Raw genomic sequence first — 25,043 nt, forward strand, 5'->3', positions numbered from 1 at the left:
AGTATATTTACTTTGGGTTGTTTAAGAAAAATGTTGATCATGTAGTAGGATTGTTGAAAAAAGAATCTTTCTGCCTAATACTGCTAATCCATGTCCTTGTGTGTATGTTCCAGGATCTGTCTGGTTCAATAGACGATCTCCCCATGGGGACAGAAGGAGCTCTGAGCCCTGGAGTGAGCACATCAGGGATTTCAAGCAGCCAAGGGGAGCAGAGTAATCCAGCTCAGTCTCCTTTTTCTCCCCATACCTCCCCTCACCTGCCTGGCATCCGAGGCCCCTCCCCGTCCCCAGTCGGCTCTCCTGCCAGTGTTGCTCAGTCTCGCTCAGGACCACTCTCGCCTGCTGCAGTGCCAGGTACCCTCGGGTGCTGACCTTCAGGGAGAGGGAAAGGGGACTGGCCCCCAGCAGTATTAGGGAGCCCCAGCCTTCCACTGGCAGAGAGTCTCCCTTCAGCATTTGGAGAAGGGAGATGGGAGCCCCTTTGCTGGATCCTTTTGTGAATGGGATGCTGGGAGGTTCTTGGCCTTCTCAGAAGCCATTTCCAGTTCTAACTTGACCTTCTGGCTAGAATTTCCAGGCTTAGCCATAATTGGCTTACTTCTCTCTCTTTCTGGAGCAGGCAACCAGATGCCACCTCGGCCACCCAGTGGCCAGTCGGACAGCATCATGCATCCTTCTATGAACCAATCAAGCATTGCCCAAGATCGAGGTGAGAGGCTGGGCTTCAAGGGAGGGGGGAGCAGGGCAGAGGCAGACCTTTGATTGATTATCTGTGCAACAGCTTTTGGAGAACTGTATGACCATGAAGCTTAGGACAATCTCAGCAGCAGGTTGTGAAGTTAGGATGGGCTTGGCCATCTTGGTGGCTCCAGAATTATGTGCCCCCACAGTCATTCTTTGTTGGTCATGTGTTTTGATGGATTTCCCCCCTACATTGTGCCTAATTTGGTCAGCAAATACTAAATACTCAGCACTGAATCTTTACCCTTTAAATCCTACCTCTTTTTGGGGGGAGAGTGGGGTCATTGTTGTTTGTTTTTTCAAACCTCCATTTAGTAGAAACAGTTGGTATGCCCTGGTTAATGGCTGTGTCACTTTTGAGGGTGCCTAAAAGAGCACATAATTATACAGCAAATAAGAGCCCCCGTGCAAGTATTTGCTAAAGAAAACATAGATGGTGAAGTCCTAGGGTAAGGGAGAGCATTTGTTCCCATTGTATTGAGGTACTAACTGTATGGACACTACCCACAAATAGGTTACATGCAGAGGAACCCCCAGATGCCCCAGTACAGTTCCCCCCAGCCCGGGTCGGCCTTATCTCCACGTCAGCCTTCTGGAGGACAGATGCACACAGGCATGGGCTCCTACCAGCAGAACTCCATGGGGAGCTATGGTCCCCAGGGGAGTCAGTACGGCCCACAGGGTGAGTATACTACCGTAGGAGTACATGGAGGTGAGACGAGAAAAGAGTTCCTTGTTTGATATGCTGCTATCTGGGTTATTAGAGTAGAACTATCCTTTGCCTTAAATCCACCAAGGCCAGGCCCTAAAGTAGGGCAGGACTGTCATCATGGGGAAGTCCTTGAATATCTCTGAGCCTCTGTTTCATCTGTAAAATGGGGATAAGGTATTTAGCCCAAGACTGAGCACAGATACTTAGTAAATGGTAATTATTGGTTATTAAACTTTTTTGAGTAAATTAGTCCTACTAGAGTAGATCTTTGCTCAAACTCAGCCCTATATGGATCTAAAGCTGAATTTCTTACACAGAGCATGGAAGACAAGTATGTAGAAAGGAAAGAATTCTGGGAGTTGAAGGGCCTGGATAGCAGCATAGCCAGCCTTGCCTGCCAGACAGCCTTGCTCTGTGCTGTGCTGTCCTTTCCTAAGATGAGGGGACGACCGAGGCCTGCCTTTAAATACTCCTGGCCCCACGCCCCAACCCCCCCACTTTTTTTGTTTTTAAATGGATCATGAAGTTTTGTTGTTGTTGTTGTTGTTGTTGTTGTTTAAAGAGACCATGAAATCGGTCTCTTTCCAGACCAAATATTGAACGATTCCCATTGTTTGTTATCTTTGGAGTTTTAGAGTTGAGTGTTATTAGTGAGTTGCTAGTGAGTCACTAACCAAGTCTCTGCATCTTCTCTCCTTCCCCTCCCAGGAGGCTACCCCAGGCAGCCAAACTATAATGCCTTGCCCAATGCTAACTACCCCAGTGCAGGCATGGCTGGAAGCATGAACCCTATGGGTGCTGGAGGTCAGATGCATGGGCAGCCTGGCATCCCACCTTACGGCACACTCCCTCCAGGGAGAATGAGTCATGCCTCCATGGGCAACCGGCCTTATGGCCCTAACATGGCCAATATGCCACCTCAGGTTGGGTCAGGGATGTGTCCCCCACCAGGGGGCATGAACCGGAAAACTCAAGAAACTGCTGTCGCCATGCACGTTGCTGCCAACTCTATCCAGAACAGGTAAGGCCTGGGAAGTGAAGAGGGAGGGTATCAGTGCTAGGAAACTCATTGTAGAGTCATTTAGGTTGTTGAGATACTTCTGGACCTAAATCATGTTATCTTGGTAAATATGCATTTTATTGAGAGCTCTTTAGAAAACCAGGTTTCTTTACAGTGAAAAATACAGCAGAAATGCTGATTCGTAAGCATCTTAGATTGGTATCAAATGTCACGTGACCAGATATCATATGTAAAAGACTTTATAAAGTATACATTATTTTGATTAGTAAAATAAGTCTTCAGAGTTTATTTCTTCTGCCAGTCTAGCTTCTTGGTTTCCAAAAGGATTTTTTTTAATGCAATTTTATTTATTTCTTTGTTTGTTTGTTTATTTATTTTTGGCTGCGTTGGATCTTTGTTGCTGCACGCGGGCTTTCTCTAATTGCAACGAATGGGGGCTACTCTTCGTTGCGGTGCCCGGGCTTCTCATTGTGGTGGCTTCTCTTGTTGCGGAGCATGGGCTCTAGACACGCGGGCTTCAGTAGTTGTGGCACGTGGGCTCAGTAGTTGTGGCTTGCGGGCTCTAGAGTGCAGGCTCAGTAGTTGTGGTGCACAGGCTTAGTTGCTCCGCAGCATGTGGGATCTTCCCGGACCAGGGCTTGAACCCGTGCCCCCTGCACTGGCAGGCGGATTCTTAACCACTGCGCCACTAGGGAAGCCCTCCAAAAGGATTTTTAATGATTCACGTGATTTGGATCTACAATGTAAGAAATGGAGGATGGTGAGGTTGTGGTTTGCCATTTCTCCTACTCTTCTGTGTGGTCCTGTGTATTTGACTCTGGTGCAAAAGTGCAGAAGGCTCATGTGATTTGGTTTAATGACTTCAAGATTCATCTCTTCTTCCTTGGCCACTGACTTCAGTAACTGTGATTCTACTGTTTTTGAGGACTCCGTCTGTGTACCCCATTGTTGGTGCCTACAGTTCTTAAAGTGACTCTTCCTGGGATGTTGATGAACCACGGTAGAATAGGGTGATTGACTATAAAAAGGTGGATTTGGTAGTACTTCAGAATGAGGGAAGCACAAAGTTTGCAGTAGGCCCATCAAGAAAGAATACAAAGGGGAGTTCCCTGGTGGCCTAGTGTTCAGGATTTTGGGCTTTCACCGCCGTGGCCCTGGTTCAGTCCCTGGTCAGGGAACTGAGATCCCGCAAGCCGTGCAACGCGGCCAAAAAATAAATAAATAAGGGTTTTTTGAGGTATAATTTTTAAAATAAAATAAAATAAAGAATGCAAAGCCCCTACAGGTGCCATGCTGTGAGTTTGGTTGGAGTGACATGACAAGAGTAATAAAATTGAGCATTTAATCTAGGCCTTTTGCCATAGTGAGGGCCCTTAAATGCAAACACAGCTTGACTTTGGAGATGCCTTAAAAGGAGGCAGTATTTAAGAGACACCGTAAGACTCCATTCTTCAAGGAGTGTATCCTTTAAAATTGAGCTATGATTTCCTTTTGGGAGCTTGAACCCTCTTAGAACCGTTTGTGGGTGGTAGAAGATAAGAATATCTCTGTGCATGTTTGTGGTTTGCGGGAGCCATAAACTTTTTCCTTGTAAGCCTAACTAGATGATCTTGGCTCACACAGCCCTATTTAGCTCAAGTCCAAATCTGAAAGCTTAGTGTCTCTAACTCTTGTCTCTCTCTCACGCTTTGCATCTTCTTCCTCAGGCCACCAGGCTACCCCAATATGAATCAAGGGGGCATAATGGGAACTGGACCTCCCTATGGACAAGGGATTAATAGTATGGCTGGCATGATCAACCCTCAGGGACCCCCATATCCCATGGGTGGAACCATGGCCAACAATTCAGCAGGTAAGTCCTAGTCATTGTTCACCCCAGGGATTTCTTCCAAAGTGATCTTCATGTCACCAACCTATTGGACATTTTTCTCTTTTATAGGGATGGCAGCCAGCCCAGAGATGATGGGTCTTGGGGATGTCAAGTTAACTCCAGCCACCAAAATGAACAACAAGGCAGATGGGACACCCAAGACGGAATCTAAATCCAAGGTAATGATTTATATCTTGACCCCTCAACTTTCTGTCCCATCCTTTCAGTGATGGGAAGGAAAAAGAAGAGAGGGTGATTAGATTCCAGCCTTTTATGACACCAACTAGATAATCTTGGAAAAGGGTGCTGTCGCCTCTTCTTACCATGAAGGGTCCCAGGATAATAGTTCACTGAATTAGGTTTGAATTAGCCTAAGGGGTCCTAACGTAAATAACATGTTCTCACAGCTGTCTGATATGGAGGAAATGCCAGACCTGCAGAGTAGAATTCTCTGCACTGCTCTCTCTGAAACTGTGACCCCTGTCCTTATGCGCTGATAGATGGTGTATGCCATGGGGCACTAGTTCTTCTCTTCCTGGACCTTACTCAGAACAGCAGGAATGGTTGGTGCCCTACGTTCTATAAAGTGGGAGACGAGGCAGGTGGGGTTTGGGTCCTTGGCCTCTCTTAGGTTGGTCCTGAGTGTGCGATTGGTTGGGCTGTGTGGCATTCTGGGGACCTGCTCAGTATTTAAGTCATTTAAAATATTTCGGCCCTTTGTCATACCTCATTTTCCCCAGCTTATAAAGTAGGGGAAATAAAAATCATAGCTGCCACCTCTTGTGGACGTTCACCTCTGGCTTCCAGACTCTTTTAGTCATCCTCATGTCTTGGATAGGATATCCAAAGCCATTCAAGCAGGACCCTTCCTTTCTTGAGAGGAGGAAGAGTTCATTTTCAGTTTAGTCAGTTGTCTGTCTCAAGGTCATGTTTTGTGTTTCTTGAGTTCTCTGAAACAGTCTGTAAAAGTGTGTCCAGGCTCCTGGGTAGTAGTATGGGAGTAGTGACATTGATGTCAGGTGGACAAGGGTTTGACTCTCAGTCCTGCTACTTAAGAGCTATGAGATCTTAGGCATGGCCTCCTTGTGCCTGCTACCTTATCTTTTAAGAGAAGAATAATTTATAATACCTAATGTATAAAGGCCTCTAGCACAGCACTCAATACATAACATATATAAGCAGTGTTAGCTTTCTTTCTTTACAGGAACATCTAGCTCCCTTTTGGTTTTTGTGAAGGCAGTGCAGATGTTAGTGACCACCCCAGAATGAGAAGCTTTACCGCTGCCCTAATCAAGGGATTTCTAAGACCCCTAGCATAGGCTTTGAATCTGACCAGTTCCTAAGAATCTTGACCTGCCCCTTTCAGAAATCCAGTTCTTCTACTACAACCAATGAGAAGATCACCAAGTTGTATGAGCTGGGTGGTGAGCCTGAGAGGAAGATGTGGGTGGACCGTTATCTGGCCTTCACGGAGGAGAAGGCCATGGGCATGACAAATCTGCCTGCTGTGGGTAGGAAACCTCTGGACCTGTACCGCCTCTATGTGTCTGTGAAGGAAATTGGTGGATTGACTCAGGTGAGTGCCTGGCACTTGGCTTCCCCTGTGGTTGCGACAAGCCTCTCTCTAGGTACTCAGTGGCATCGCTGGTGCCATGCATCCCGCAGGCACATCACCCTCCCCTGCTGCTCTCTGAGTCACATACTGACAGACCAGAGAGCTCGGGCCTTCCAGAAGATAAGGCAAAGGGAGGAGGCTGAGACCTCCGTGGGTAGTGTAAAGTATTAGCATTAACTTACCATGTGTCCAGAGTCCCCCTGGGTTGCAAAAATCGGGCAAGTCTGTGGGCATTCTGATTCCATGGCAGGCAGTTTGGAGTAGTAGACAAGGGCAAGGTTCAGAGATGGGTCTGGTTTTGAATTCTTTCTTAGCCACTTACGATACATGTGACCTTAATCAAGGTGTAAAACTACTCTGAGCCCTCGTTTTTCTTATTTGTAATGTAGGGACAGTGTGTATCCTGTTAAGACTGTCGAAAGCTGGGGATAATCAAACAAAGCTTTCAGCAAGATTTCTGCCACATAAATTGGTCTACAAGATGGTACAAGGGAAGCCAGAGTAGTTGCTGATTCTTTCATTCTAGAAAGCTTCCCAATGGAGATGGAATTTCAGGAGCTATTAAATAGAAATAGTTTATGAAGGAAGAAGTAGGTGGGAAATTGTGTTTAGTCACTCTGTATGGGAGACTTAAGTGATTGGGTTAATCTCCACTGGAAGCCTCTGAACTGAGCACCACCTTGAGCCTTGGGCCTGCCCTAATAACTTATATCTTTGTTTTACACTCAACCCAGGAGTCAAACAGGTGAGGCAACGCTGGCAGACAGCCCACTGTGCCTTGCAAACTTTCCTCCTATGTATGTTCTGTAGTCATCATACCAGGAGCCTGCTGTTGAATCTGAGTGTGTGGCTGAGCTCAGGGGGAGGCGTCGTGGGGAGGGGTGTATTCCAAACCTTCTAAATCAGAAGAGAAAACAGCTGTCACCAGCAGAAAAGAAAATGATTGGAATGAAGCCAACCAACAGTCAGTTATGAATTCCTTCTCCCTCAGGCTTTATTCCCCTCCCCCACAAAAGGAAAACAAAATAAAACAAGACACGTGCACACCACCACGTAACGAGCGTGGGAAGCCGAGCCACAGCAGGCTTCTGAGGTGACCCTGGGTTCATTCCTGCCATTCTCCCTGGTATTGAGCTCTTGTAGTCAGGGCTCTTCTACCTGTAGGGAAAGGGGGCATTGGGTTAGGTTTGGCAAACTGTTGATTGTGTGGGCTTCTGGATTCACTGGACCTAAGATGAGGTATAGAGGGAATCCCAAAGCCTGGGTCTGTCTTCCAGTTTGCAGAAGGTTGCCAACCTTTTAGATGCAGTGATGTGATTGAACTCTAAAGACAGAGTTCAGAGGAGAAAGAGTGCTGTTACAAGTTAGTTTCTGAAGGCTCCAAGAAGGCAAAAGATGAGCCCTGAGCTTTTCTGAAGGATCAGTAGGGTTTAGGTAGAGGCGGGGGCCATTCCAGTTGACTGGCCCAGATGGCATGCTGATGGGAAAGAGTCTGGAGTATACCCTACCAGTGCCACCTCCAACCTTCAAGACTCTGCTCAGATATTGCCTGCTCTAGGAAGTGTTCATCTAGGTTGTTCCTTTCTTTGCTTCCTTATCACTCTTCTCTGGTGTCACAGGTACCAGACCAGCAGGTATCAAAACATATTGAACTCCTCGTGGATTGGGACTGGGAAGCCAGTGTTTCTAACCTTGAGAGACAGGCTTATCACATGGTGGATGAATAAACATAAGAGTACATGAAGGGGACTTCCCTGGCGGTCCAGTAGTTAAGACTCTGCGCTTCCATTGCAGGGAGCATGGGATCCATCCCTGGTTGGGGAACTAAGATCCCGCATGTCGCGTAGCGCGGCCAAAAAAAAAAAGAATACGTGAAGAAGGAGACCTGCCTGGCTAAAGCAGATAGACCTAGTGTAGGGACTGGGGGACTGGTCTTGCTCAGTGTGTGCTGAAGCTGAGGAGAGGAGGCAGAACTGTAGGCCGGCCGCTGGGAAGGGGCAAAGAAGTCATAGGGCCTGAAGCATCTCCCGGACAATCAAGACAGTGCTGAGGGAAAGGGGCTTGTAGTTATGTCATTGAGATGCAGGGAGCAGTGATGCAAGAATATCAAATCTGCAAGGAGCCCCACACTGAGAAAAAAAATCAGATATGAAAACCCCCGGTTTGACAAAGTAAAAGTCAAGCAGGGTGGTCGCTGATATTGCCACACGTCTCCATTTTATAAAATGTTAGTTTTTATCAGAGCATTTAAAATATGATTTGGATCTGATGGTGATTTGCACATCATTTCTCATCAGTACACTTGTGTAAAGGAAAGCCCATACCTTCTGAATTCCATTCTCTCTAATAATGATGTAAAGTTTGCCCTATTTTGAATAAGCACTGTCTGACAGTTGCAGTGATCTGTGGATAAAACCTGCTGAGAGTAGAGGGAAGCCATGGATTTAATGTTTATTGTGGACTCTCCACCAAGCAAGGTTAACTTTTGTGGTTAACTGAGAACTGTGATATCACAAGATGAGTACCTGGTAGCCTGATGGGGTTTGGGGTATGTGGGCAGGAAGACCAGATGGAAGATGTACCCCAACTCTTCTGGTTGGTTGTACAGGTCAACAAGAACAAAAAATGGCGGGAACTTGCGACCAACCTCAATGTCGGCACCTCGAGCAGTGCTGCCAGCTCCTTGAAAAAGCAGTACATCCAATGTCTTTATGCCTTTGAGTGCAAGATCGAACGGGGAGAAGACCCTCCCCCAGACATCTTTGCAGCTGCTGATTCCAAGAAGTCCCAGCCCAAGATCCAGCCTCCCTCTCCTGGTAAGGATTGGGTGAGCAGCCTCACCAAGGCTCACCCTTCAAGGGTAGCATTCAGTGGACTTGAGGACGTGGGGAGTGGGAAGGGTAAGCTGGGACAAAGTGAGAGAGTGGCATGGACATATATACACTACCAAATGTAAAATAGATAGCTAGTGGGAAGCAGCCGCATAGCACAGGGAGATCAGCTCGGTGCTTTGTGACCACCTAGAGGGGTGGGAGAGGGAGGGTGGGAGGGAGACGCAAGAGGGAGGGGATATGGGGATATACGTATATGTATAGCTGATTCACTTTGTTATACAGCAGCAACTAACACAACATTGTAAAGCAATTATACTCCAATAAAGATGTTTTAAAAAAATGAAAAAAATAAAAGGGTAGCATTCAAGGGTCCAGGTTTCTTATTCACCAGTGCCTGCCACCAGGGATGTGTGCTTTGCCCTGTCCTACCACAGAGCTTAACAGGTTGGCAGACTAAAGAGTGGGCAGTGGCGACTCCCTTGGGAGATAGTTTGCAGCAGCCCTTAAGTTTTAATTTTCATTGTGCACCTGGCATCTTGCCAAATGTTTGTAAACTAGTGAGTGGGAGGGACACCAAAGGAGTCGGGAAATCTGACAAATAGCAGTGAGGCAGGGCCATCTGGGAGCTTTGGCTCACTGATGTCAGCGCCTTAGAATGCAGCTCAGACTAGAGCCCTGAATTCCCCAGGGAGCTGAGATGGTAATGAATGGGAAGGAGGGGGTGGGGAGGGAACATGAATGGAGCTCTCTGCTGGGAGTGCCTCTGCCCACCCTCCTTTCTGAGAGGAGGATGGGGCCTGGACAAGCATGGGGAGGGAAGAAGGCCAGGGCTCCTAGAAGGTGGGTGTAAACACATGCGCCCTGGTGTTGACCTCTGAGGGTATAGTGAGTGTCTGAGATGACTCATCAGCTGGGGAGGCCTAAGCAGTGGGATATCTGCTGCTGGGAATGGTAGCTAATGGAGACATTAATTATGGGTAGTTCTGTGCTCATCAGCTTAAGGGAACATTTGAAACTGCACAGTGACACTGGGTTAGATGCTTGAGAATAGGAGTTCCTGGGCTCCTACAGTGTTCTGCAGGTTTGGGGCAAGATGGAACCTCCCCACCCAGCATTCCAGGGCCTCTTACTGGGAGCTTGTGTACCAGCATTACAAGGTGTAATAGGTTAGGTAGGGTCCTTGGGGGAAGTAAAGAAAAGTAGTCAGGGAAGCTGACAGACTCAAGGAATCACCAGCATGTTGATGGCATCGCCACACCACTCCTGGTCTCCAAATGTGAACAGCCGCAAAAAGCGATAGCGCTCTCTATTTTCCTTCTTTATTACTGGCCTTGCAGATCCTCTCTTGAGAAGGGTTATTTAGGTCTTAAAGAACCCTAGTTCTAGCCTTATAGCGATCTGCTTCAAAGAGATCCTAGGGCATTTGTGTGTTGCTGTGAGAGTTAGACACTTTCCTGCTCACCCTGCATCTCTGTCCACAGCGGGATCAGGGTCAATGCAGGGGCCACAGACACCTCAGTCAACCAGCAGTTCCATGGCAGAAGGGGGAGACCTGAAGCCACCAACTCCAGCATCCACACCACACAGCCAGATCCCCCCCTTGCCAGGCATGAGGTAAGGCCTGGAGCAGCGACAGGTGGTTTGGGGGGCCCTGGACAGAAGTGTATGAGCTCCTGTGCAGCCCAGGGCGGTCCCCGCTCTGCCTGTCCAACCAGTGACTCCCATGTGCCTTGCATTATCGGAGGAATTCCTTTATTTGGGGTCTAATTGGCTTTCCTCACTCTGGAGCAGGAGCAATTCGGTCGGGATCCAGGATGCCTTTCCTGATGGAAGTGACCCCACATTCCAAAAGCGGAATTCCATGACTCCAAACCCTGGGTACCAGCCCAGTATGAATACCTCTGACATGATGGGGCGCATGTCCTACGAGCCAAATAAGGATCCTTATGGCAGCATGAGGAAAGGTGACCAACTGCTGTTGGCCTTACGTCCTTGAGGACAGGGGAATTGTGGGTGGCGGGGGGTAATCTTGAGAGTGATTTAAGGTTTCTTGTCAAGCCACCCTCTCTTCTTGTCTCCCTCTCCCTGGCCTCACCTTGTCATCCCTTTATAAATATGTCTTCTTTGCTGGTTGGGGCCTTTTTAGATCTCTGTTAAAGACCTGTTAGTTGGAACAAACCTGAGCTCTGAAGAGGGCCTGGGTCTTTGGGGCAGGCAAGGTATAGGCTGCTAGACCTACTGACCAACCAGTTTGCTCACCGTCTTCCCTTTTGCTCTTAGCTCCAGGGAGTGATCCCTTCATGTCCTCAGGTCAGGGCCCTAACGGCGGGATGGGGGACCCCTACAGTCGAGCTGCCGGCCCTGGGCTGGGAAATGTGGCAATGGGACCGCGACAGCACTATCCCTATGGAGGTCCTTATGACAGAGTGAGGTAAGCACGCCCCACCTCCCACCCCCATCCCGCACCAGCACCCCACAGCTATCATGGACTCAACCTGCTTCTCCAATTTTGTTTAGGACGGAGCCCGGAATAGGACCCGAGGGAAACATGGGCACTGCAGCCCCACAGCCGAATCTCATGCCTTCCAACCCAGACTCGGGGATGTATTCTCCTAGCCGTTACCCCGCGCAGCCGCAGCCGCAGCCGCAGCCGCAGCAGCAACGGTAAGTAAAGCCTGGTCTCAGTGCCACTGGGGCTCAGGCTTCCCCACTTCCCACCCTGATCCTCTGTTTCTCTCCTTCCTCCAGACATGATTCCTATGGCAATCAGTTCTCCGCTCAAGGCACCCCTTCCAGCAGCCCCTTCCCCAGCCAGCAGACCACAATGTATCAGCAGCAGCAGCAGGTGAGGAGGGTAGCGGTGAGCTGACACACAGGTTCCCCCGAGAGCCAGTTAGAAGGCTAAGTTGTGCAGTCTGTGAAGCCCACTTTAGATTCTTTGGTGTTCTTCTCCCACCCCGACGGCCGGTTCTGTCTGAAGAGCCAGGCCCTCAGTCTCTTCCCTGTTTGGAGTCTAGTCCCGTCTCTAGTTCTCCAAAAGGGTTAGAAACAGGCCTTATTTTGATTTTTGAACTTTTCCACATTTTTCTACTTAGAGCAAGGGAGAGCCAGAGGGAATAGAGAATGATTCTTGCTTTCAGAAACAACTTCAAAAGATAGCTCATAAAGGTGATTCCTTTGTTCCCTTGGAGTCTGTGTCCTCTCTTCTAGAGGGGCAGAAGTAAGCCCAGCAGGTGTCTGGTGTAGCATCTGGGCAGCGGTGGGTCTTGTGTCCCTGAGTGCAGAGTATTAACCTTTCCTCTGCTTGTCCCCGTCTTAGAATTACAAGCGGCCGATGGATGGCACATACGGCCCTCCTGCCAAGCGGCACGAAGGGGAGATGTACAGTGTGCCGTACAGCACGGGGCAGGGGCAGCCCCAGCAGCAGCAGTTGCCCCCGGCCCAGCCCCAGCCTGCCAGCCAGCAACAAGCTGCTCAGCCTTCCCCTCAGCAAGACGTGTACAACCAGTATGGCAATGCCTATCCTGCCACTGCCGCCGCTGCTACTGAGCGCCGACCAGCAGGCGGCCCCCAGAACCAGTTTCCATTCCAGTTTGGCCGAGACCGTGTCTCAGCACCCCCTGGCTCCAGTGCCCAACAGAACATGCCACCGCAGATGATGGGCGGCCCCATACAGGCATCGGCTGAGGTTGCTCAGCAAGGCACCATGTGGCAGGGGCGTAATGACATGACCTACAATTACGCCAACAGGCAGAGCACGGGCTCTGCCCCGCAAGGCGCTGCCTATCATGGCGTGAACCGAACAGAGGAAATGCTGCACACGGATCAGAGAGCCAACCATGAAGGCCCATGGCCTTCCCATGGCACACGCCAGCCCCCATATGGTCCTTCTGCCCCCGTGCCCCCCATGACAAGGCCCCCTCCATCCAACTACCAGCCCCCACCAAGCATGCAGAATCACATTCCTCAGGTATCCAGCCCTGCTCCCCTGCCCCGGCCAATGGAGAACCGCACCTCTCCTAGCAAGTCTCCATTCCTGCACTCTGGGATGAAGATGCAGAAGGCAGGTCCCCCAGTACCTGCCTCACACATAGCACCTGCCCCTGTGCAGCCCCCTATGATTCGGCGGGACATCACCTTCCCACCTGGTTCTGTTGAAGCAACACAGCCTGTGTTGAAGCAGAGGAGGCGGCTCACGATGAAAGACATCGGTAAGGAGACCTCCTTGATTGGGTTGCTTAATCTGCCTCTTTACCTCTTGTTCATTGTTCTGTCTCCATCCTGATGTTCTGGATGAATTAAAATCTGGTCCAGTGTTGACTAAAATAGAGCCAAAGAACTTTGGGTAAGGAAGAAATCAGCTGATGTCAGGCTTTACTAAAGGAATTGCCACACAGTGATGTCCTAAGAGAGCCTAGAAGCCATGAGGGGCAGATGTGTGTCATCTCCCAGATTGGAACTGCCTCTCACCATGTGTTCTCTTCAGAGTAGCCTGACTGATGAGCCAGCTCTGGGGTGGGGGGCGCCTCCTGCCAACCTGGGCTTGGTGGATGGACGACGTGGAGGTTTATTTCAGGAACCCCGGAGGCATGGCGGGTAATGATGTCCCTCAAGTCTGGGCTGCTGGCAGAGAGCACGTGGGCATTAGACACCATTAACATCCTGCTGTATGATGACAACAGCATCATGACTTTCAACCTCAGTCAGGTGAGTACAGGAGCCCGGGGAAGACTGGGAGGGCCTGAGATCTTCTTGAAGTAGATGATGCTAAGTGACCAGGGAATTAAGCCACCCTGGCCAACATGGTCTCCTTTCTCTCACTTGCTGTCTGATACCTTCTCTGCCAGTACTTTGCCACCAGCCATGGGCCTAGAATACTGAGAACAATAATAATTTGTGTAATTTAGTCAATCAGGATTGACTTTAGAGAGAGAAACTTGTTGGTGTTGGTAAGAAATGCAGATTCTGTTGATGTCAGTAAGGACACCATATTTTCTAGACTACCAAGAAGAACCTATGGTCTCTGTCAGTGAGTAGAGCAGTTTCTTTATTTTCCCTTTCTTTCTTCATCCACTCCGAATAGAAGAGGTCTTTCTTGATCCCATTTTTCCTAAGGTGTAGAATGGGAAGTGTAAAGAAGTGCACGCTGCTGGGCGGAGGCTGGGGGGGGGCAGTTAATGCAGAGGTGGTTTTCCAGACCTTTTCTCCATAGACACGCACCTGGAGTTTTCTCAGCTGGGAAGAGTTTCTGCTGCAATATCCTACTCTTTCTTTTGATCATCCTCAGCACCTACCAGCCCATCTGTTAAGGAGTTGACTAGGGGGGCATTGTTATTAATAGTTCCCATTTACTGTGCCCTCCTCACTTTGTGCTAGGTACTTCATATTTTCTTTTGTGTTATCCTCACTGCAGCCTTCTGAGGCAGATGTGGCCTCTTAGAGATGAGTAAATAGGCTCAGAGTCTTATCTTTGCCCAGGTTCACACAGCTGTTAGCAGTCTTTCTGAATCCAAAGCCTGCTTCCCATGAGAAGGAAAAGGAACAAATATTGATTGAGCAATTTCCATAAGCCAGGCACTTGACATATTCCATTTAGACGTTAGAACAACCCTGTAAAGTTTTAGGAATGTGCATCATTTTTAGTGGCAAGATAGGAAAGCTACAGCTCAGAGAGTTTAAATCATACAGATAGTTCCTAGAAAAGCCAAAATTCAAACCTGAATCTTTTTTTAAGTCTAAAGCCCTGTTTTTTCCTTTCTGCTATACTCTTTAGCCAAGAGATTAATCTGACTGGAGATTAATGTTTTCTGCTAGGAGTAGTAAATGGCCTGTACAGGATCTAAGCTGAAATTTGGGTCTGTCTAGCACCAGCTTGGAACAGTGTTTAGAGAATATAAACCTCATCCCACTCATTATGTTACATGATGCACAGAGGTCCAGCCTCCTGGAAAAGTTGGGGAGCTTGGGGAAGAGAGCAGATGAACATCTGTCCACCCTGCACTGTGTTGGAAGGTGTTATCCCATCATGCCTAGCCTTGGGCTCCACTTGGCAGTGGAATGTAGAGAGCGTCCTAAGAGGGACAATGGCAGTGACCAACGGGTAGGAAGCTGGGCCTGGTGAAGAGAAGCAGAAATTGGTTGAGAAAGGTGAGGCTGAGAGGTGGGTGGCACTCGTAGGTGAGGTGCAGAGTTGCTGGTCAGTGATCCATCTGCTGAGGCAGGCTTGTGTGAAGATTATTTGGGCAGAAGGAAGAACTTTGTGCTAAGTAGAGGAGAGTTCAAGTGACTTGCTTTGTGGAGGGCCTTTGGGAAAGGAGAACTCTGACTCTCCCAGTGATACAGACATCTGACCTAGAAGGGAAGAGGGGAGATTAGATAGAAAACCTTGGCAGGCCTCTCAAGTCAAGGATTCTCTCCTTAGCCCACTTTTCTCCCTTAATTTATTTCCTGTTCTTTCTCTTCTAGCTCCCAGGGTTGCTAGAGCTCCTTGTGGAATATTTCCGACGTTGCCTGATTGAGATCTTTGGCATTTTAAAGGAGTATGAGGTGGGTGACCCAGGACAGAGAACACTACTGGACCCTGGGAGATTCAGCAAAGCATCTAGTCCAGCTCCTGTGGAGGGGGAGGAGGAGGAAGACCTTCTAGGTCCTAAACTAGAGGAGGAAGAAGAGGAGGAAGTAATTGAAAATGATGAGGAGATGGCCTTTGCGGGCAAGGACAAAGCCGCCTCAGAGAATAGTGAGGAGAAACTGATTAGTAAGTTTGACAGGCTTCCAGTAAAGATCGTGCAAAAGAATGACCCGTTTGTGGTGGACTGCTCAGATAAGCTTGGGCGCGTGCAGGAGTTTGACAGTGGCTTGCTGCACTGGCGGATTGGTGGGGGGGACACCACTGAGCATATCCAGACCCACTTTGAGAGCAAAACAGAGCTGCTGCCTTCCCGGCCTCATGTACCCTGCCCACCAGTCACTCGGAAGTATGTCACAGCAGTAGCGGGTACACCAGGGACAACAGAGCAGGAGGGCCCCCCGACCGATGGCCCTCCAGAAAAACGGATCACAGCCACTATGGATGACATGTTGTCCACCCGGTCTAGCACGTTGACCGAGGAGGGAGCTAAGAGTGTAGAGGCCACCAAGGAAAGCAGCAAGTTCCCATTTGGCATCAGCCCAGCACAGAGCCATCGGAACATCAAGATCCTAGAGGATGAACCCCACAGTAAAGATGAGACCCCACTGTGTACCCTTCTGGACTGGCAGGATTCCCTTGCCAAACGCTGCGTCTGTGTCTCCAATACCATCCGAAGTCTGTCATTTGTACCAGGCAACGACTTCGAGATGTCCAAACACCCGGGGCTGCTGCTGATCCTGGGCAAGCTCATCCTTCTGCACCACAAGCACCCAGAACGGAAGCAGGCGCCACTGACTTACGAGAAGGAGGAGGAGCAGGACCAAGGGGTGAGCTGCAACAAAGTGGAGTGGTGGTGGGACTGCTTGGAGATGCTTCGGGAAAACACCTTGGTCACGCTCGCCAACATTTCGGGGCAGTTGGACCTCTCCCCATACCCCGAGAGCATTTGCCTGCCTGTCCTGGATGGACTCCTACACTGGGCAGTCTGCCCTTCAGCTGAAGCCCAGGACCCCTTCTCCACCCTGGGCCCCAACGCCGTCCTCTCCCCCCAGAGACTGGTCTTGGAAACCCTCAGCAAACTCAGCATCCAGGACAACAATGTGGACCTGATCCTGGCCACACCCCCCTTCAGCCGCCTGGAGAAGTTGTATAGCACCATGGTGCGCTTCCTCAGTGACCGAAAGAACCCGGTGTGCCGGGAGATGGCTGTAGTACTGCTAGCCAACCTGGCACAGGGTGACAGCCTGGCAGCCCGTGCCATTGCAGTGCAGAAAGGCAGCATCGGCAACCTCCTGGGCTTCCTGGAGGATAGCCTTGCTGCCACACAGTTCCAGCAGAGCCAGGCCAGCCTGCTCCACATGCAGAACCCGCCCTTTGAGCCAACTAGTGTGGACATGATGCGACGGGCTGCCCGTGCACTGCTGGCCCTGGCCAAGGTGGACGAGAACCACTCGGAGTTCACGCTGTACGAGTCACGGCTGTTGGACATCTCGGTATCACCGTTGATGAACTCATTGGTTTCACAAGTCATTTGCGATGTACTGTTTTTGATTGGCCAGTCATGACAGCCGTGGGACACCTCCCTCCCTGTGTGCGTGTGCGTGTGTGGAGAACTTAGAAACTGACTGTTGCCCTTTATTTATGCAAAACCACCTCAGAATCCAGTTTACCCTGTGCTGTCCAGCTTCTCCCTTGGAAAAAAAGTCTCTCCTATTTCTCTTTCCTCTTCCTTCTCGCCCCTTCTTCCTCCCCATCTTTCTATTCCCTGTCCTCACTTTACTCCCCTCAGGACCCTGCCCTATTTGAAAAGACAAAGCTCTGCCTACGTAGAAGACTTTTTTTATTTTAACCAAAGTTACTGTCGTTTACAGTGAGTTTGGGGAAAAAAAAATAAAAATAAAAATGGCTTTCCCAGTCCTTGCATCAAGGGGATGCCACATTTCATAATGTTTTTAATGGTTAAAAAAAATTTAAAAAAAAACAAAAAAAAAAGGAAAAAAAAAAACAAAAAAAACCCTGAAGGACAAAAATGGTGACTGCTGAACTGTGTATGGTTTATCGTTGTACATTCACAATCTTGCAGGAACCGAGAAGTTCGCAGTTGTGGACAAACCCTGTTCACTGGAGAGGCCTGTGCAGTAGAGTGTAGACCCTTTCATGTACTGTACTGTACACCTGATACTGTAAACATACTGTAATAATAATGTCTCACATGGAAACAAGAGAAAACGCTGGGTCAGCAGCAAGCTGTAGTTTTTAAAAATGTTTTTAGTTAAACGTTGAGGAGAAAAAAAAAAAAAGGCTTTTCCCCCAAAGTATCATGTGTGAACCTACAACACCCTGACCTCTTTCTCTCCTCCTTGATTGTATGAATAACCCTGAGATCACCTCTTAGAACTGGTTTTAACCTTTAGCTGCAGCGGCTGCGCTGCCACGTGTGTATATATATGACGTTGTACATTGCACATACCCTTGGATCCCCACAGTTTGGTTCCCCTCCCAGCTACCCCTTTATAGTATGACGAGTTAACAAGTTGGTGACCTGCACAAAGCGAGACACAGCTATTTAATCTCTTGCCAGACATCGCCCCTCTTGGTGCGATGCTGTACAGGTCTCTGTAAAAAGTCCTTGCTGTCTCAGCAGCCAATCAACTTATAGTTTATTTTTTTCTGGGTTTTTGTTTTGTTTTGTTTTCTTTCTAATCGAGGTGTGAAAAAGTTCTAGGTTCAGTTGAAGTTCCTGATGAAGAAACACAATTGAGATTTTTTCAGTGATAAAATCTGCATATTTGTATTTCAAACAATGTAGCTAAAACTTGATGTAAATTCCTCCTTTTTTCCTTTTTTGGCTTAATGAATATCATTTATTCAGTATGAAATCTTTATACTATATGTTCCACGTGTTAAGAATAAATGTACATTAAATCTTGGTAAGACGTTTGTGAAGCTTTTTATTTTTAAACTGTTTAAAATCTTGACCCTTTTGGGGGTGTTGAGGAGCTAGTCCTGTTCTTGCGAGTCCCCCTTGGTATACTCTCTCCCTAAATGGTGGCATCCTGGACCCTGTCATTTCTGCACCATATTCACTTGACCTTCCACAGTGTAAGTCTGACTTCAAGAAAGCTCTAGAGATGATTTTACCTGCAAGAAGAAGTTCTAGGCATAAAAAGCTTGTTAGCCTCTTGAAGTAAAGTGGATTTAAGTAGCCAAAGAAATTGATGATACTCTAGGAAAAAACTTTTGGAAATAGCTGGCAAAGGGAGGATCTCTGTTTTTCTTAAAAATATTTAAAAAGACTATTATCTGGAGTCAGCCTCCAACTTAACCATTTATTTCTCCAGACCAGCTCTCTTCCCTGATTCCAGACTAGAGCATTCAGCTGCCCTTTTTTTTTTTTTTTAATCTTTAAAATATTTATTTATTTATTTTTTGGCTGCGTTGGGTCTGTTGCTGCGTGTGGACTAGTTGCCTAGTTGCGGCGGGGCCGGGGCCACTATTCATCTTGGTGCGCGGGCTTCTCATTGTGGTGGCTTCTCTTGTTGCACAGCATGGGCTGTAGGCGCACAGGCTTCAGTAGTTGTGGCGCATGGGCTCTAGAGTGCAGGCCCAGTAGTTGCGGCGTGTGGGCCGAGTTGCTCCATGGCATGTGGGATCTTCCCGGACCAGGGCTCGAATTCGTGTCCCCTGCATTGGCAGGCGGATTCCTAACCACTGTGCCACCAGGGTAGCCCTCAGCTGCCTTCTTGACATCTCTGCTTGAAAGTTTTTAATTTGAATATGCCTAAGATGCCCTGTCTTCCCCTAGAAACCTGATTATCCCATAGTTTTCTCAGGAAATGGCAACTCCATCGCTTGGACAAAAACATCCTTGACTCCTTTCACTTCCACATCCAGTCTGTTAGCTCTCTTCAAAAAATAATCCTCAGTCCAGCTACTACCACTGTAATTCAAGACACCATCATATCTTTCTTGAACTCAAAATATCCTCCAAACTGGCCTCCCTGCTTCTGCTTTGCCTCGTGTTTGAGCCTATTTTCAACATAGCAACCAGAATGCTCCCTTTAAAACCTAAGATCAGAATCGTTCAGTGCTTCAGCCTTACTCTGAGTAAAAGTCCAGATCCTTGTAATGACCTACATTGCCCTCAGTTATCTATCTTACCGTTACCTCTTTGGTCCTCTCTTCCCCATTGCTTGTTCCACCATACAGAGCTGTTTCCACCTTGAGACCTTTGCACTTATTGTTCCCTCTGTCCAGAATACTCTTTCACCAGATAACGGCATGGCTCAAGTCCTCATCTCCTTCAGGTCTTTGCTCAAATAATCAGCTCAGTGAATCTTTCCCTGGCCACCTTATTTAAAATAGCAATCTGGGACTTCCCTGGCGGTCCAGTGGTTGAGACTCTGCACTTCCACTGCATGGGGCACGGGTCCGATCCCTGGTTGGGGAAGCTCTGCATGCCGCGTGGTGCGGCCAGAAAAAATAATAAAATAGCAATCTGTTCCCCTGCCTCATTTCCCTTCTCTGCTTGATTTTTCTTTATAGCACTTGTTACCATCTGGCTTACTGTATATTGTAGTTACCTACTGTCTTCCACTGTAACTAATGTAAGTTCTCTGAGGGCAGGGTTGGTTCATTGCTATATCCCTGTCCTACAGAACAGCCTGGCACATAGTAGCCACTTACTAAGTAGCTGTTGAATGAAATGGTAGATGTTGGCCAGATGCAGTTACATTTATAAGGCTAATATTGCAATATATAGCTTCTCTATTCATCTCCTTCCTTAGGGAAACAATGGAGAAACCAGAAGCAGTAACAGAGAAAATGCTATTATTGTGGACACTTAGAAGCAAAACAAAACAAAAGGTTTCTATTAAGTACCTACTTGTGTACCAGACATAGTACATCAAATAATTCCACAACAGTCCCATGCCTGTGAGGTCAGTATTCTGGCTCCCATTTTACAGCTGAGGAAAGCAGCTTGTTTGAGCTCAAACACAAAGGTCCCCCTGACTCCAAGGCCCGTGTTCTTCCTAATACACCACACTCCACCTCCTTCCTGGGTTGAAGGACAACCAGGAGTAACTGGACCCAGCTGTGGAGCACAGCAGGCAAGATTGGTTTTTTGCTGTGTTTAGCATGAGGTAAAATTGTCCCAGGAATTTCAGTCAAGTGTTCATCAAACTAAGTGTGGTTGTTAATATTTGGGTCAGGGACAGGAATGAATAATTCATACTTCTCCATTGGGAGAGGGGGAAATAGAGACAATTGGCTAACCTTTGTCAACTAAGATGCCTTCCTAGGACTCTTCTGGAAAAAACTAAATGGCAAGCTTTTCATATCTATATTTTGGTGAGTAATACTGCTATTGGCTATTTTTGCTCTGGGCTTCTGAAACTCCAATTTCTAGTCTAGAAACTGCATTTCTGGGCTGTGTGTGGAGCATTGCCTAGGAGTTTGGTTTCCTGGGTTCTTTTCATCTGCTCTCCTGCAATGCAGGAGGAGCCTAGCCTGGTGTCCAGTTTCTGATTGGAGTTACCGCAGGCCGAAAGAGCTGCTAGCCACTGAGCTGTGAGTAATTTGCTTTTGAGAAGTAAATAGAACCTCGCCAGTAGAGAACCCAGGGGTGTGGCCAGTAAGTAGTTCTTTTCCCAGGCTCCTCCCTCCCCAGCCCCGCAAGTGACCGTAACCTTCTTTCAAGGCTGGAGAGCAGCCAAGTCCAGCCTAAACAATACTCTCAACCTCATTGGCTCTTTTGCCTTGCGGCCACTACCACCCCCAAGTGGCTAAGGCCCTTCCCACTGGGCCTCTCGGTGGGGTCAAGGTTTTCTGACTACCGAAAGGCAAACACCGAAGAAAGGGTGAAAAACACCTAGTATCCGTGGCCTTTAAATGATCAGCATTTGGCTCCTGAAATTGGGAAGAAGGGCGGGGTCTTTGTCCCAGGGTGGATGGGCATCCTCAAGTGATATGTATGGCCAGAGCCAAAAAGGATGCTTCTGGTAAATGTCCAAGACCTGATTGGTGCCACCCCTAGTTTCAGGATGGATTAAGTGTCATCTAGCATCCTTGGAAACTGCCAACGAATGCCCACGAAAAGAAGTAGCATAAAGTTTGGGTAAGGTACAGCTGCCTGTCATCACAGGCATTAGCCCTGCCTGCTAACAGCTGGCAGTGACAGAATCAGAGGCCAGTGTGCTCACTTTTGTCCCATAATGGCCTGGCCTCAAAGCCAAGATCAGGATCAGCTACTCCATCATTCCCCTAGGATTAGGACCACGGAAAGTTTGGTGTCTGGAAACTGAGTTACTGAGAGATGGCCAAGGCCATCTCCAGATGTGGCAGCAGAGCAAGGCAGCTACAGAAAAAAATGAGTCGTCAGGTTGCTCCAGGGAAAGTGAGTGCTCCATGAGAACTCCCAAACTTCCTTCACATCTTCAGTGGGAAAATCACTTGCTCCCCTTTTTTGTTCAGGGAGTTGTAACAGCCCACCTTTTTTAAAAATTAAATATTTATTTATTTTTGGCTGCGCCGGGTCTTAGTTGTGGCACGCCGGATCTTTCATTGCGGTGCACAGGCTTCTCTCTTGTTGTGGCGTGCATGCTTCAGAGCGTGTGGGCTCTGTAGTTGCGGCACTCAGGCTCTCTAGTTGTGGCGCACGGGCTTAGTTGCCCCACGGCATGTGGGATCTTAGTTCCCCAATCAGGGATTCAACCCGTGTCCCTTGCATTGGAAGGCGGATTCTTAACCACTGGACCACCAGGGTAGTCCCTAACAGCTGATGTTTATCAAGCACTTTGTGCCAAGCACTATAAAATCCATAAGGTGGATGATATTATCATCTCCATGAGGACAAGGACTGTGTCTGTCTTGCTTGGTGTTACAGCCTCATCCCCGTCACATAGTAGGCACTCCTATTTCGTTGAATAAATCAAAAAGATAAAACTCTAATTTAATGGAGGAAAGAGTAGGTAGGAGCTGTTAAGACTTGGTGTGCCTTATGTAGAATTCTCAGCATAGCCCGTAAAGACTCTTAGTTGTGTGGAAAAGAAAGGAAGAGAGGGAAAGAGGTAAACCTGAGACAGATTAAAATACTGTGGGGTGGTAAAAAACAAAACAAAACAAAACAGCCAGGGAGGCTGAAGACCTAAATTCAAATCCCACCTCTGCCCCTAGCTGTGTAACTTCAGGCCAGTCACTTCTTTCTGAGCCTTAGTTCCCTCATCCATAAAGTGCAGGTATCAGGTTAGACAAACGGATTTATTCACTAGTTCCTTATTGAGTACACACAATGTGCAAGGCATTGTTCTAGGTGCTGGTAACACTTTGGTGAACAAGGCCCCTGCTCTCATAGAGCTTACATTCCCTAAGAGGAAAACAGACAATGAAATGAGTAAAATTCATGGACAGGACAACCAGGTGGTAATAAGCGCTATGAAGAAAGCAGAACAGGGTGATGGAATAGTACAGGGTGGCAGTTGTGGCTGGGTAGACAGAGAAAGCTTCTCCAAGGAGGTGACATTTCAGCTGAGACCTGAATATAGTGCGTTGGCCAAAGAGTCGTCGGCAGTGAAGCATTTCAAACAGGGGAAACAGCAAGAGCAGAGCCAGGCAAGTTCAGAAACAGAAATGGTGTAAGTCTCTTACATTCTAGGAGTCTAGAAACAGCAATGCACTGCTTACATTGTTTAATTTAGTCTGGGATTTGTATTATGAAACCGTTTCTTGGTGGTGTGGCATATTTGCTTCTTTATGGAAGTGGCTGGGCGGTGTAGAATCTTTTGGGAGCCCTGGGATGCGTCCCTGTCTCTCCGGCTCTCCCACAGTGCTGGCCGCTCAGCTGGCTCCCTGTGTAGACGCAGGCTCCATTTTAGCTGCAGACTCTAAAAGCAGACCGGAGAGAGCTGCCTCCTCCACTACTTACTCACAGCCTTGAAGGCCCAGAACCCCTCCCATCCCACCTAGTCCTCTTCCATTCTGACAAGCCAGAGCTTTGAGAGCACAAGATTCAGCTTCCTTGTTTTCCAGTTGGAGCAGCAGCCAGAAAATGAAACAGGAAACAGAGCGGAAGAGAAGGGGGGTGGGTAGTAGAGAAGGAAAGGAAGGAGAGATTGCAAGAAAGTAGAGCTGAAGAGCTGGACAAAGTTCTACCTCTAAAGGGTGACAGTTGAGCTTTTAAAAAACATTCTGATGTGTCAAGAGACCCCTGTCCTTTTTACAAACAGATTTTTGAGGGAATTTGGTGTGAACAGAGGGAACCTTAAGAATGCATGTCTTTTTCCCTTGTGAATTCACAAAGGAAGGATAGTTCATTTCTCAGTTTTGTCTCTGCAAACACAGTACTGCTTGGAGCCTCACAGACTCCTAGAGATTCAAGCCACAACCTTAGGCCCCAGGCACGAGTGTGCCCCACGGCTCTGCCGATTCACTCACATCCCTCCGGAGCTGAGAACAAGGGTGTGTCACCGGAAAACCTGGGGTTCTAAACTCCATTTTTCCCCTTCTCCTCCAACACACCACAACTAAAACGTGATTTATCCACCTTACACACAACAAATACCTGAGGGCAGTTCAGGCCCCAGGGCCTGAAATGAGCTATAAAGAATCAAAAGGCACAGTCCCCGGCCCCCAGAGAACTGCTGTGGGCTCGCTGTCTTCGCCTGGAGCGAGAGCAACCACCTCTTTTGTTCCCACCCACAGTAGTAGCTGTGGCGGAAGATAAAGCCCTCCCTCCGCCAGGGCTGTGGCCAGAGGCTAACCCAGACCCTAGCTTCGTTTGGAGGGCAGATAACTGAAACCACAGAAGGCTTTGGAATCCTGAGAAACGAGAAATCCACCAACGGAGAAGGATTTATTATCTATTTCCTTTAAGGAGGGTGCAAAGTTGTTATAACAGTTTCCGTTACAGGGGTCCCAACGGGCCGCTCCTCCCGAACAGACAGTTCTGTTGAGTTAGCTTCTTTCTTTCTTCTGCTTTTTTGGGCCCACTTTCTACAAGAGAGAAACTGCTTGAGTAAGGAAGGAGAGAGGAGTCCTGGGGGGCGTTCTCTGAAGTTTCCTTCATCGCCCTCGTCAGCCACGGGAGGTGGGGCTGCGGGCTGCAGCGGGAGCGAAGGTCCCGGGCAGCCGGAGGAGGGGAAAGTCGGGGGGAACCCCCACTTTCTTCACGCCCAGGACGCAGGGGGCCGCTCCTGGCCACAGAAGCCCCAAGCAGGCTTTTCTTTCCCTTCAGAGAACAGCTATTGTGTGCCAGGCCCTGTACTGAGCTGTTGTTGCCTGACAGCAGGGAAAGTGCGGCTCTGCCTTCCGTTAAGAGGCCGCGGGGCAGCCCCCAGCTTCCAGGGCCTTGGCCCACACGGGAACTCAGTGGATGTTTGTGGGGTGCAACTGGGGCAAGAGCACCGACTCGGAGACAGCAGTCCAGGCGGACTAACTGAAGGCGGGGGGAAGGGGCTGAGGAACCCCTGGTGTCACCAAAGCGGGAAAGTGCCAACGCGGAGGGGTGCGGAGCCTCCAGGTTACGCCGTCCACACCCCGCTCGCCAGGACTCAACATGGCCGCCGCGGCGGGGGGCGGGGCAGCTCCGAGTCCCGGCAGGAGCGGGGCGGGGCCGCCATCA

At 48.6% G+C, this 25,043-nt stretch overlaps 1 protein-coding gene across 4 annotated transcripts in view; it reads left to right on the top strand.

The window, feature by feature from the left end:
- Nucleotides 1-18,354, top strand: part of ARID1A (AT-rich interaction domain 1A) — a 70,655-nt gene extending 52,301 nt beyond the window's left edge. The window contains exons 5-20 of one of the 4 annotated variants that reach the window (XM_057547414.1): nt 114-354; nt 617-709; nt 1,256-1,423; nt 2,162-2,474; nt 4,181-4,326; nt 4,414-4,523; nt 5,711-5,920; nt 8,568-8,775; nt 10,275-10,407; nt 10,582-10,757; nt 11,074-11,224; nt 11,311-11,457; nt 11,542-11,638; nt 12,113-13,004; nt 13,370-13,500; nt 15,259-18,354. In XM_057547414.1, the coding sequence (XP_057403397.1) occupies nt 114-354; nt 617-709; nt 1,256-1,423; nt 2,162-2,474; nt 4,181-4,326; nt 4,414-4,523; nt 5,711-5,920; nt 8,568-8,775; nt 10,275-10,407; nt 10,582-10,757; nt 11,074-11,224; nt 11,311-11,457; nt 11,542-11,638; nt 12,113-13,004; nt 13,370-13,500; nt 15,259-16,989 (4,947 nt within the window). In that variant the 3' untranslated portion in view covers nt 16,990-18,354. The remainder of the gene's footprint in view (nt 1-113; nt 355-616; nt 710-1,255; nt 1,424-2,161; nt 2,475-4,180; nt 4,327-4,413; nt 4,524-5,710; nt 5,921-8,567; nt 8,776-10,274; nt 10,408-10,581; nt 10,758-11,073; nt 11,225-11,310; nt 11,458-11,541; nt 11,639-12,112; nt 13,005-13,369; nt 13,501-15,258) is intronic. The other 3 variants (XM_057547403.1, XM_057547397.1, XM_057547412.1) reach the window with 3 other exon arrangements.
- The last annotated feature ends 6,689 nt before the right edge of the window (nt 18,355-25,043 follow it).

This window comes from Balaenoptera acutorostrata, chromosome 1 (genome assembly GCF_949987535.1).
Source record: "Balaenoptera acutorostrata chromosome 1, mBalAcu1.1, whole genome shotgun sequence".
NCBI classification, from domain to species: Eukaryota; Metazoa; Chordata; class Mammalia; order Artiodactyla; family Balaenopteridae; genus Balaenoptera; species Balaenoptera acutorostrata.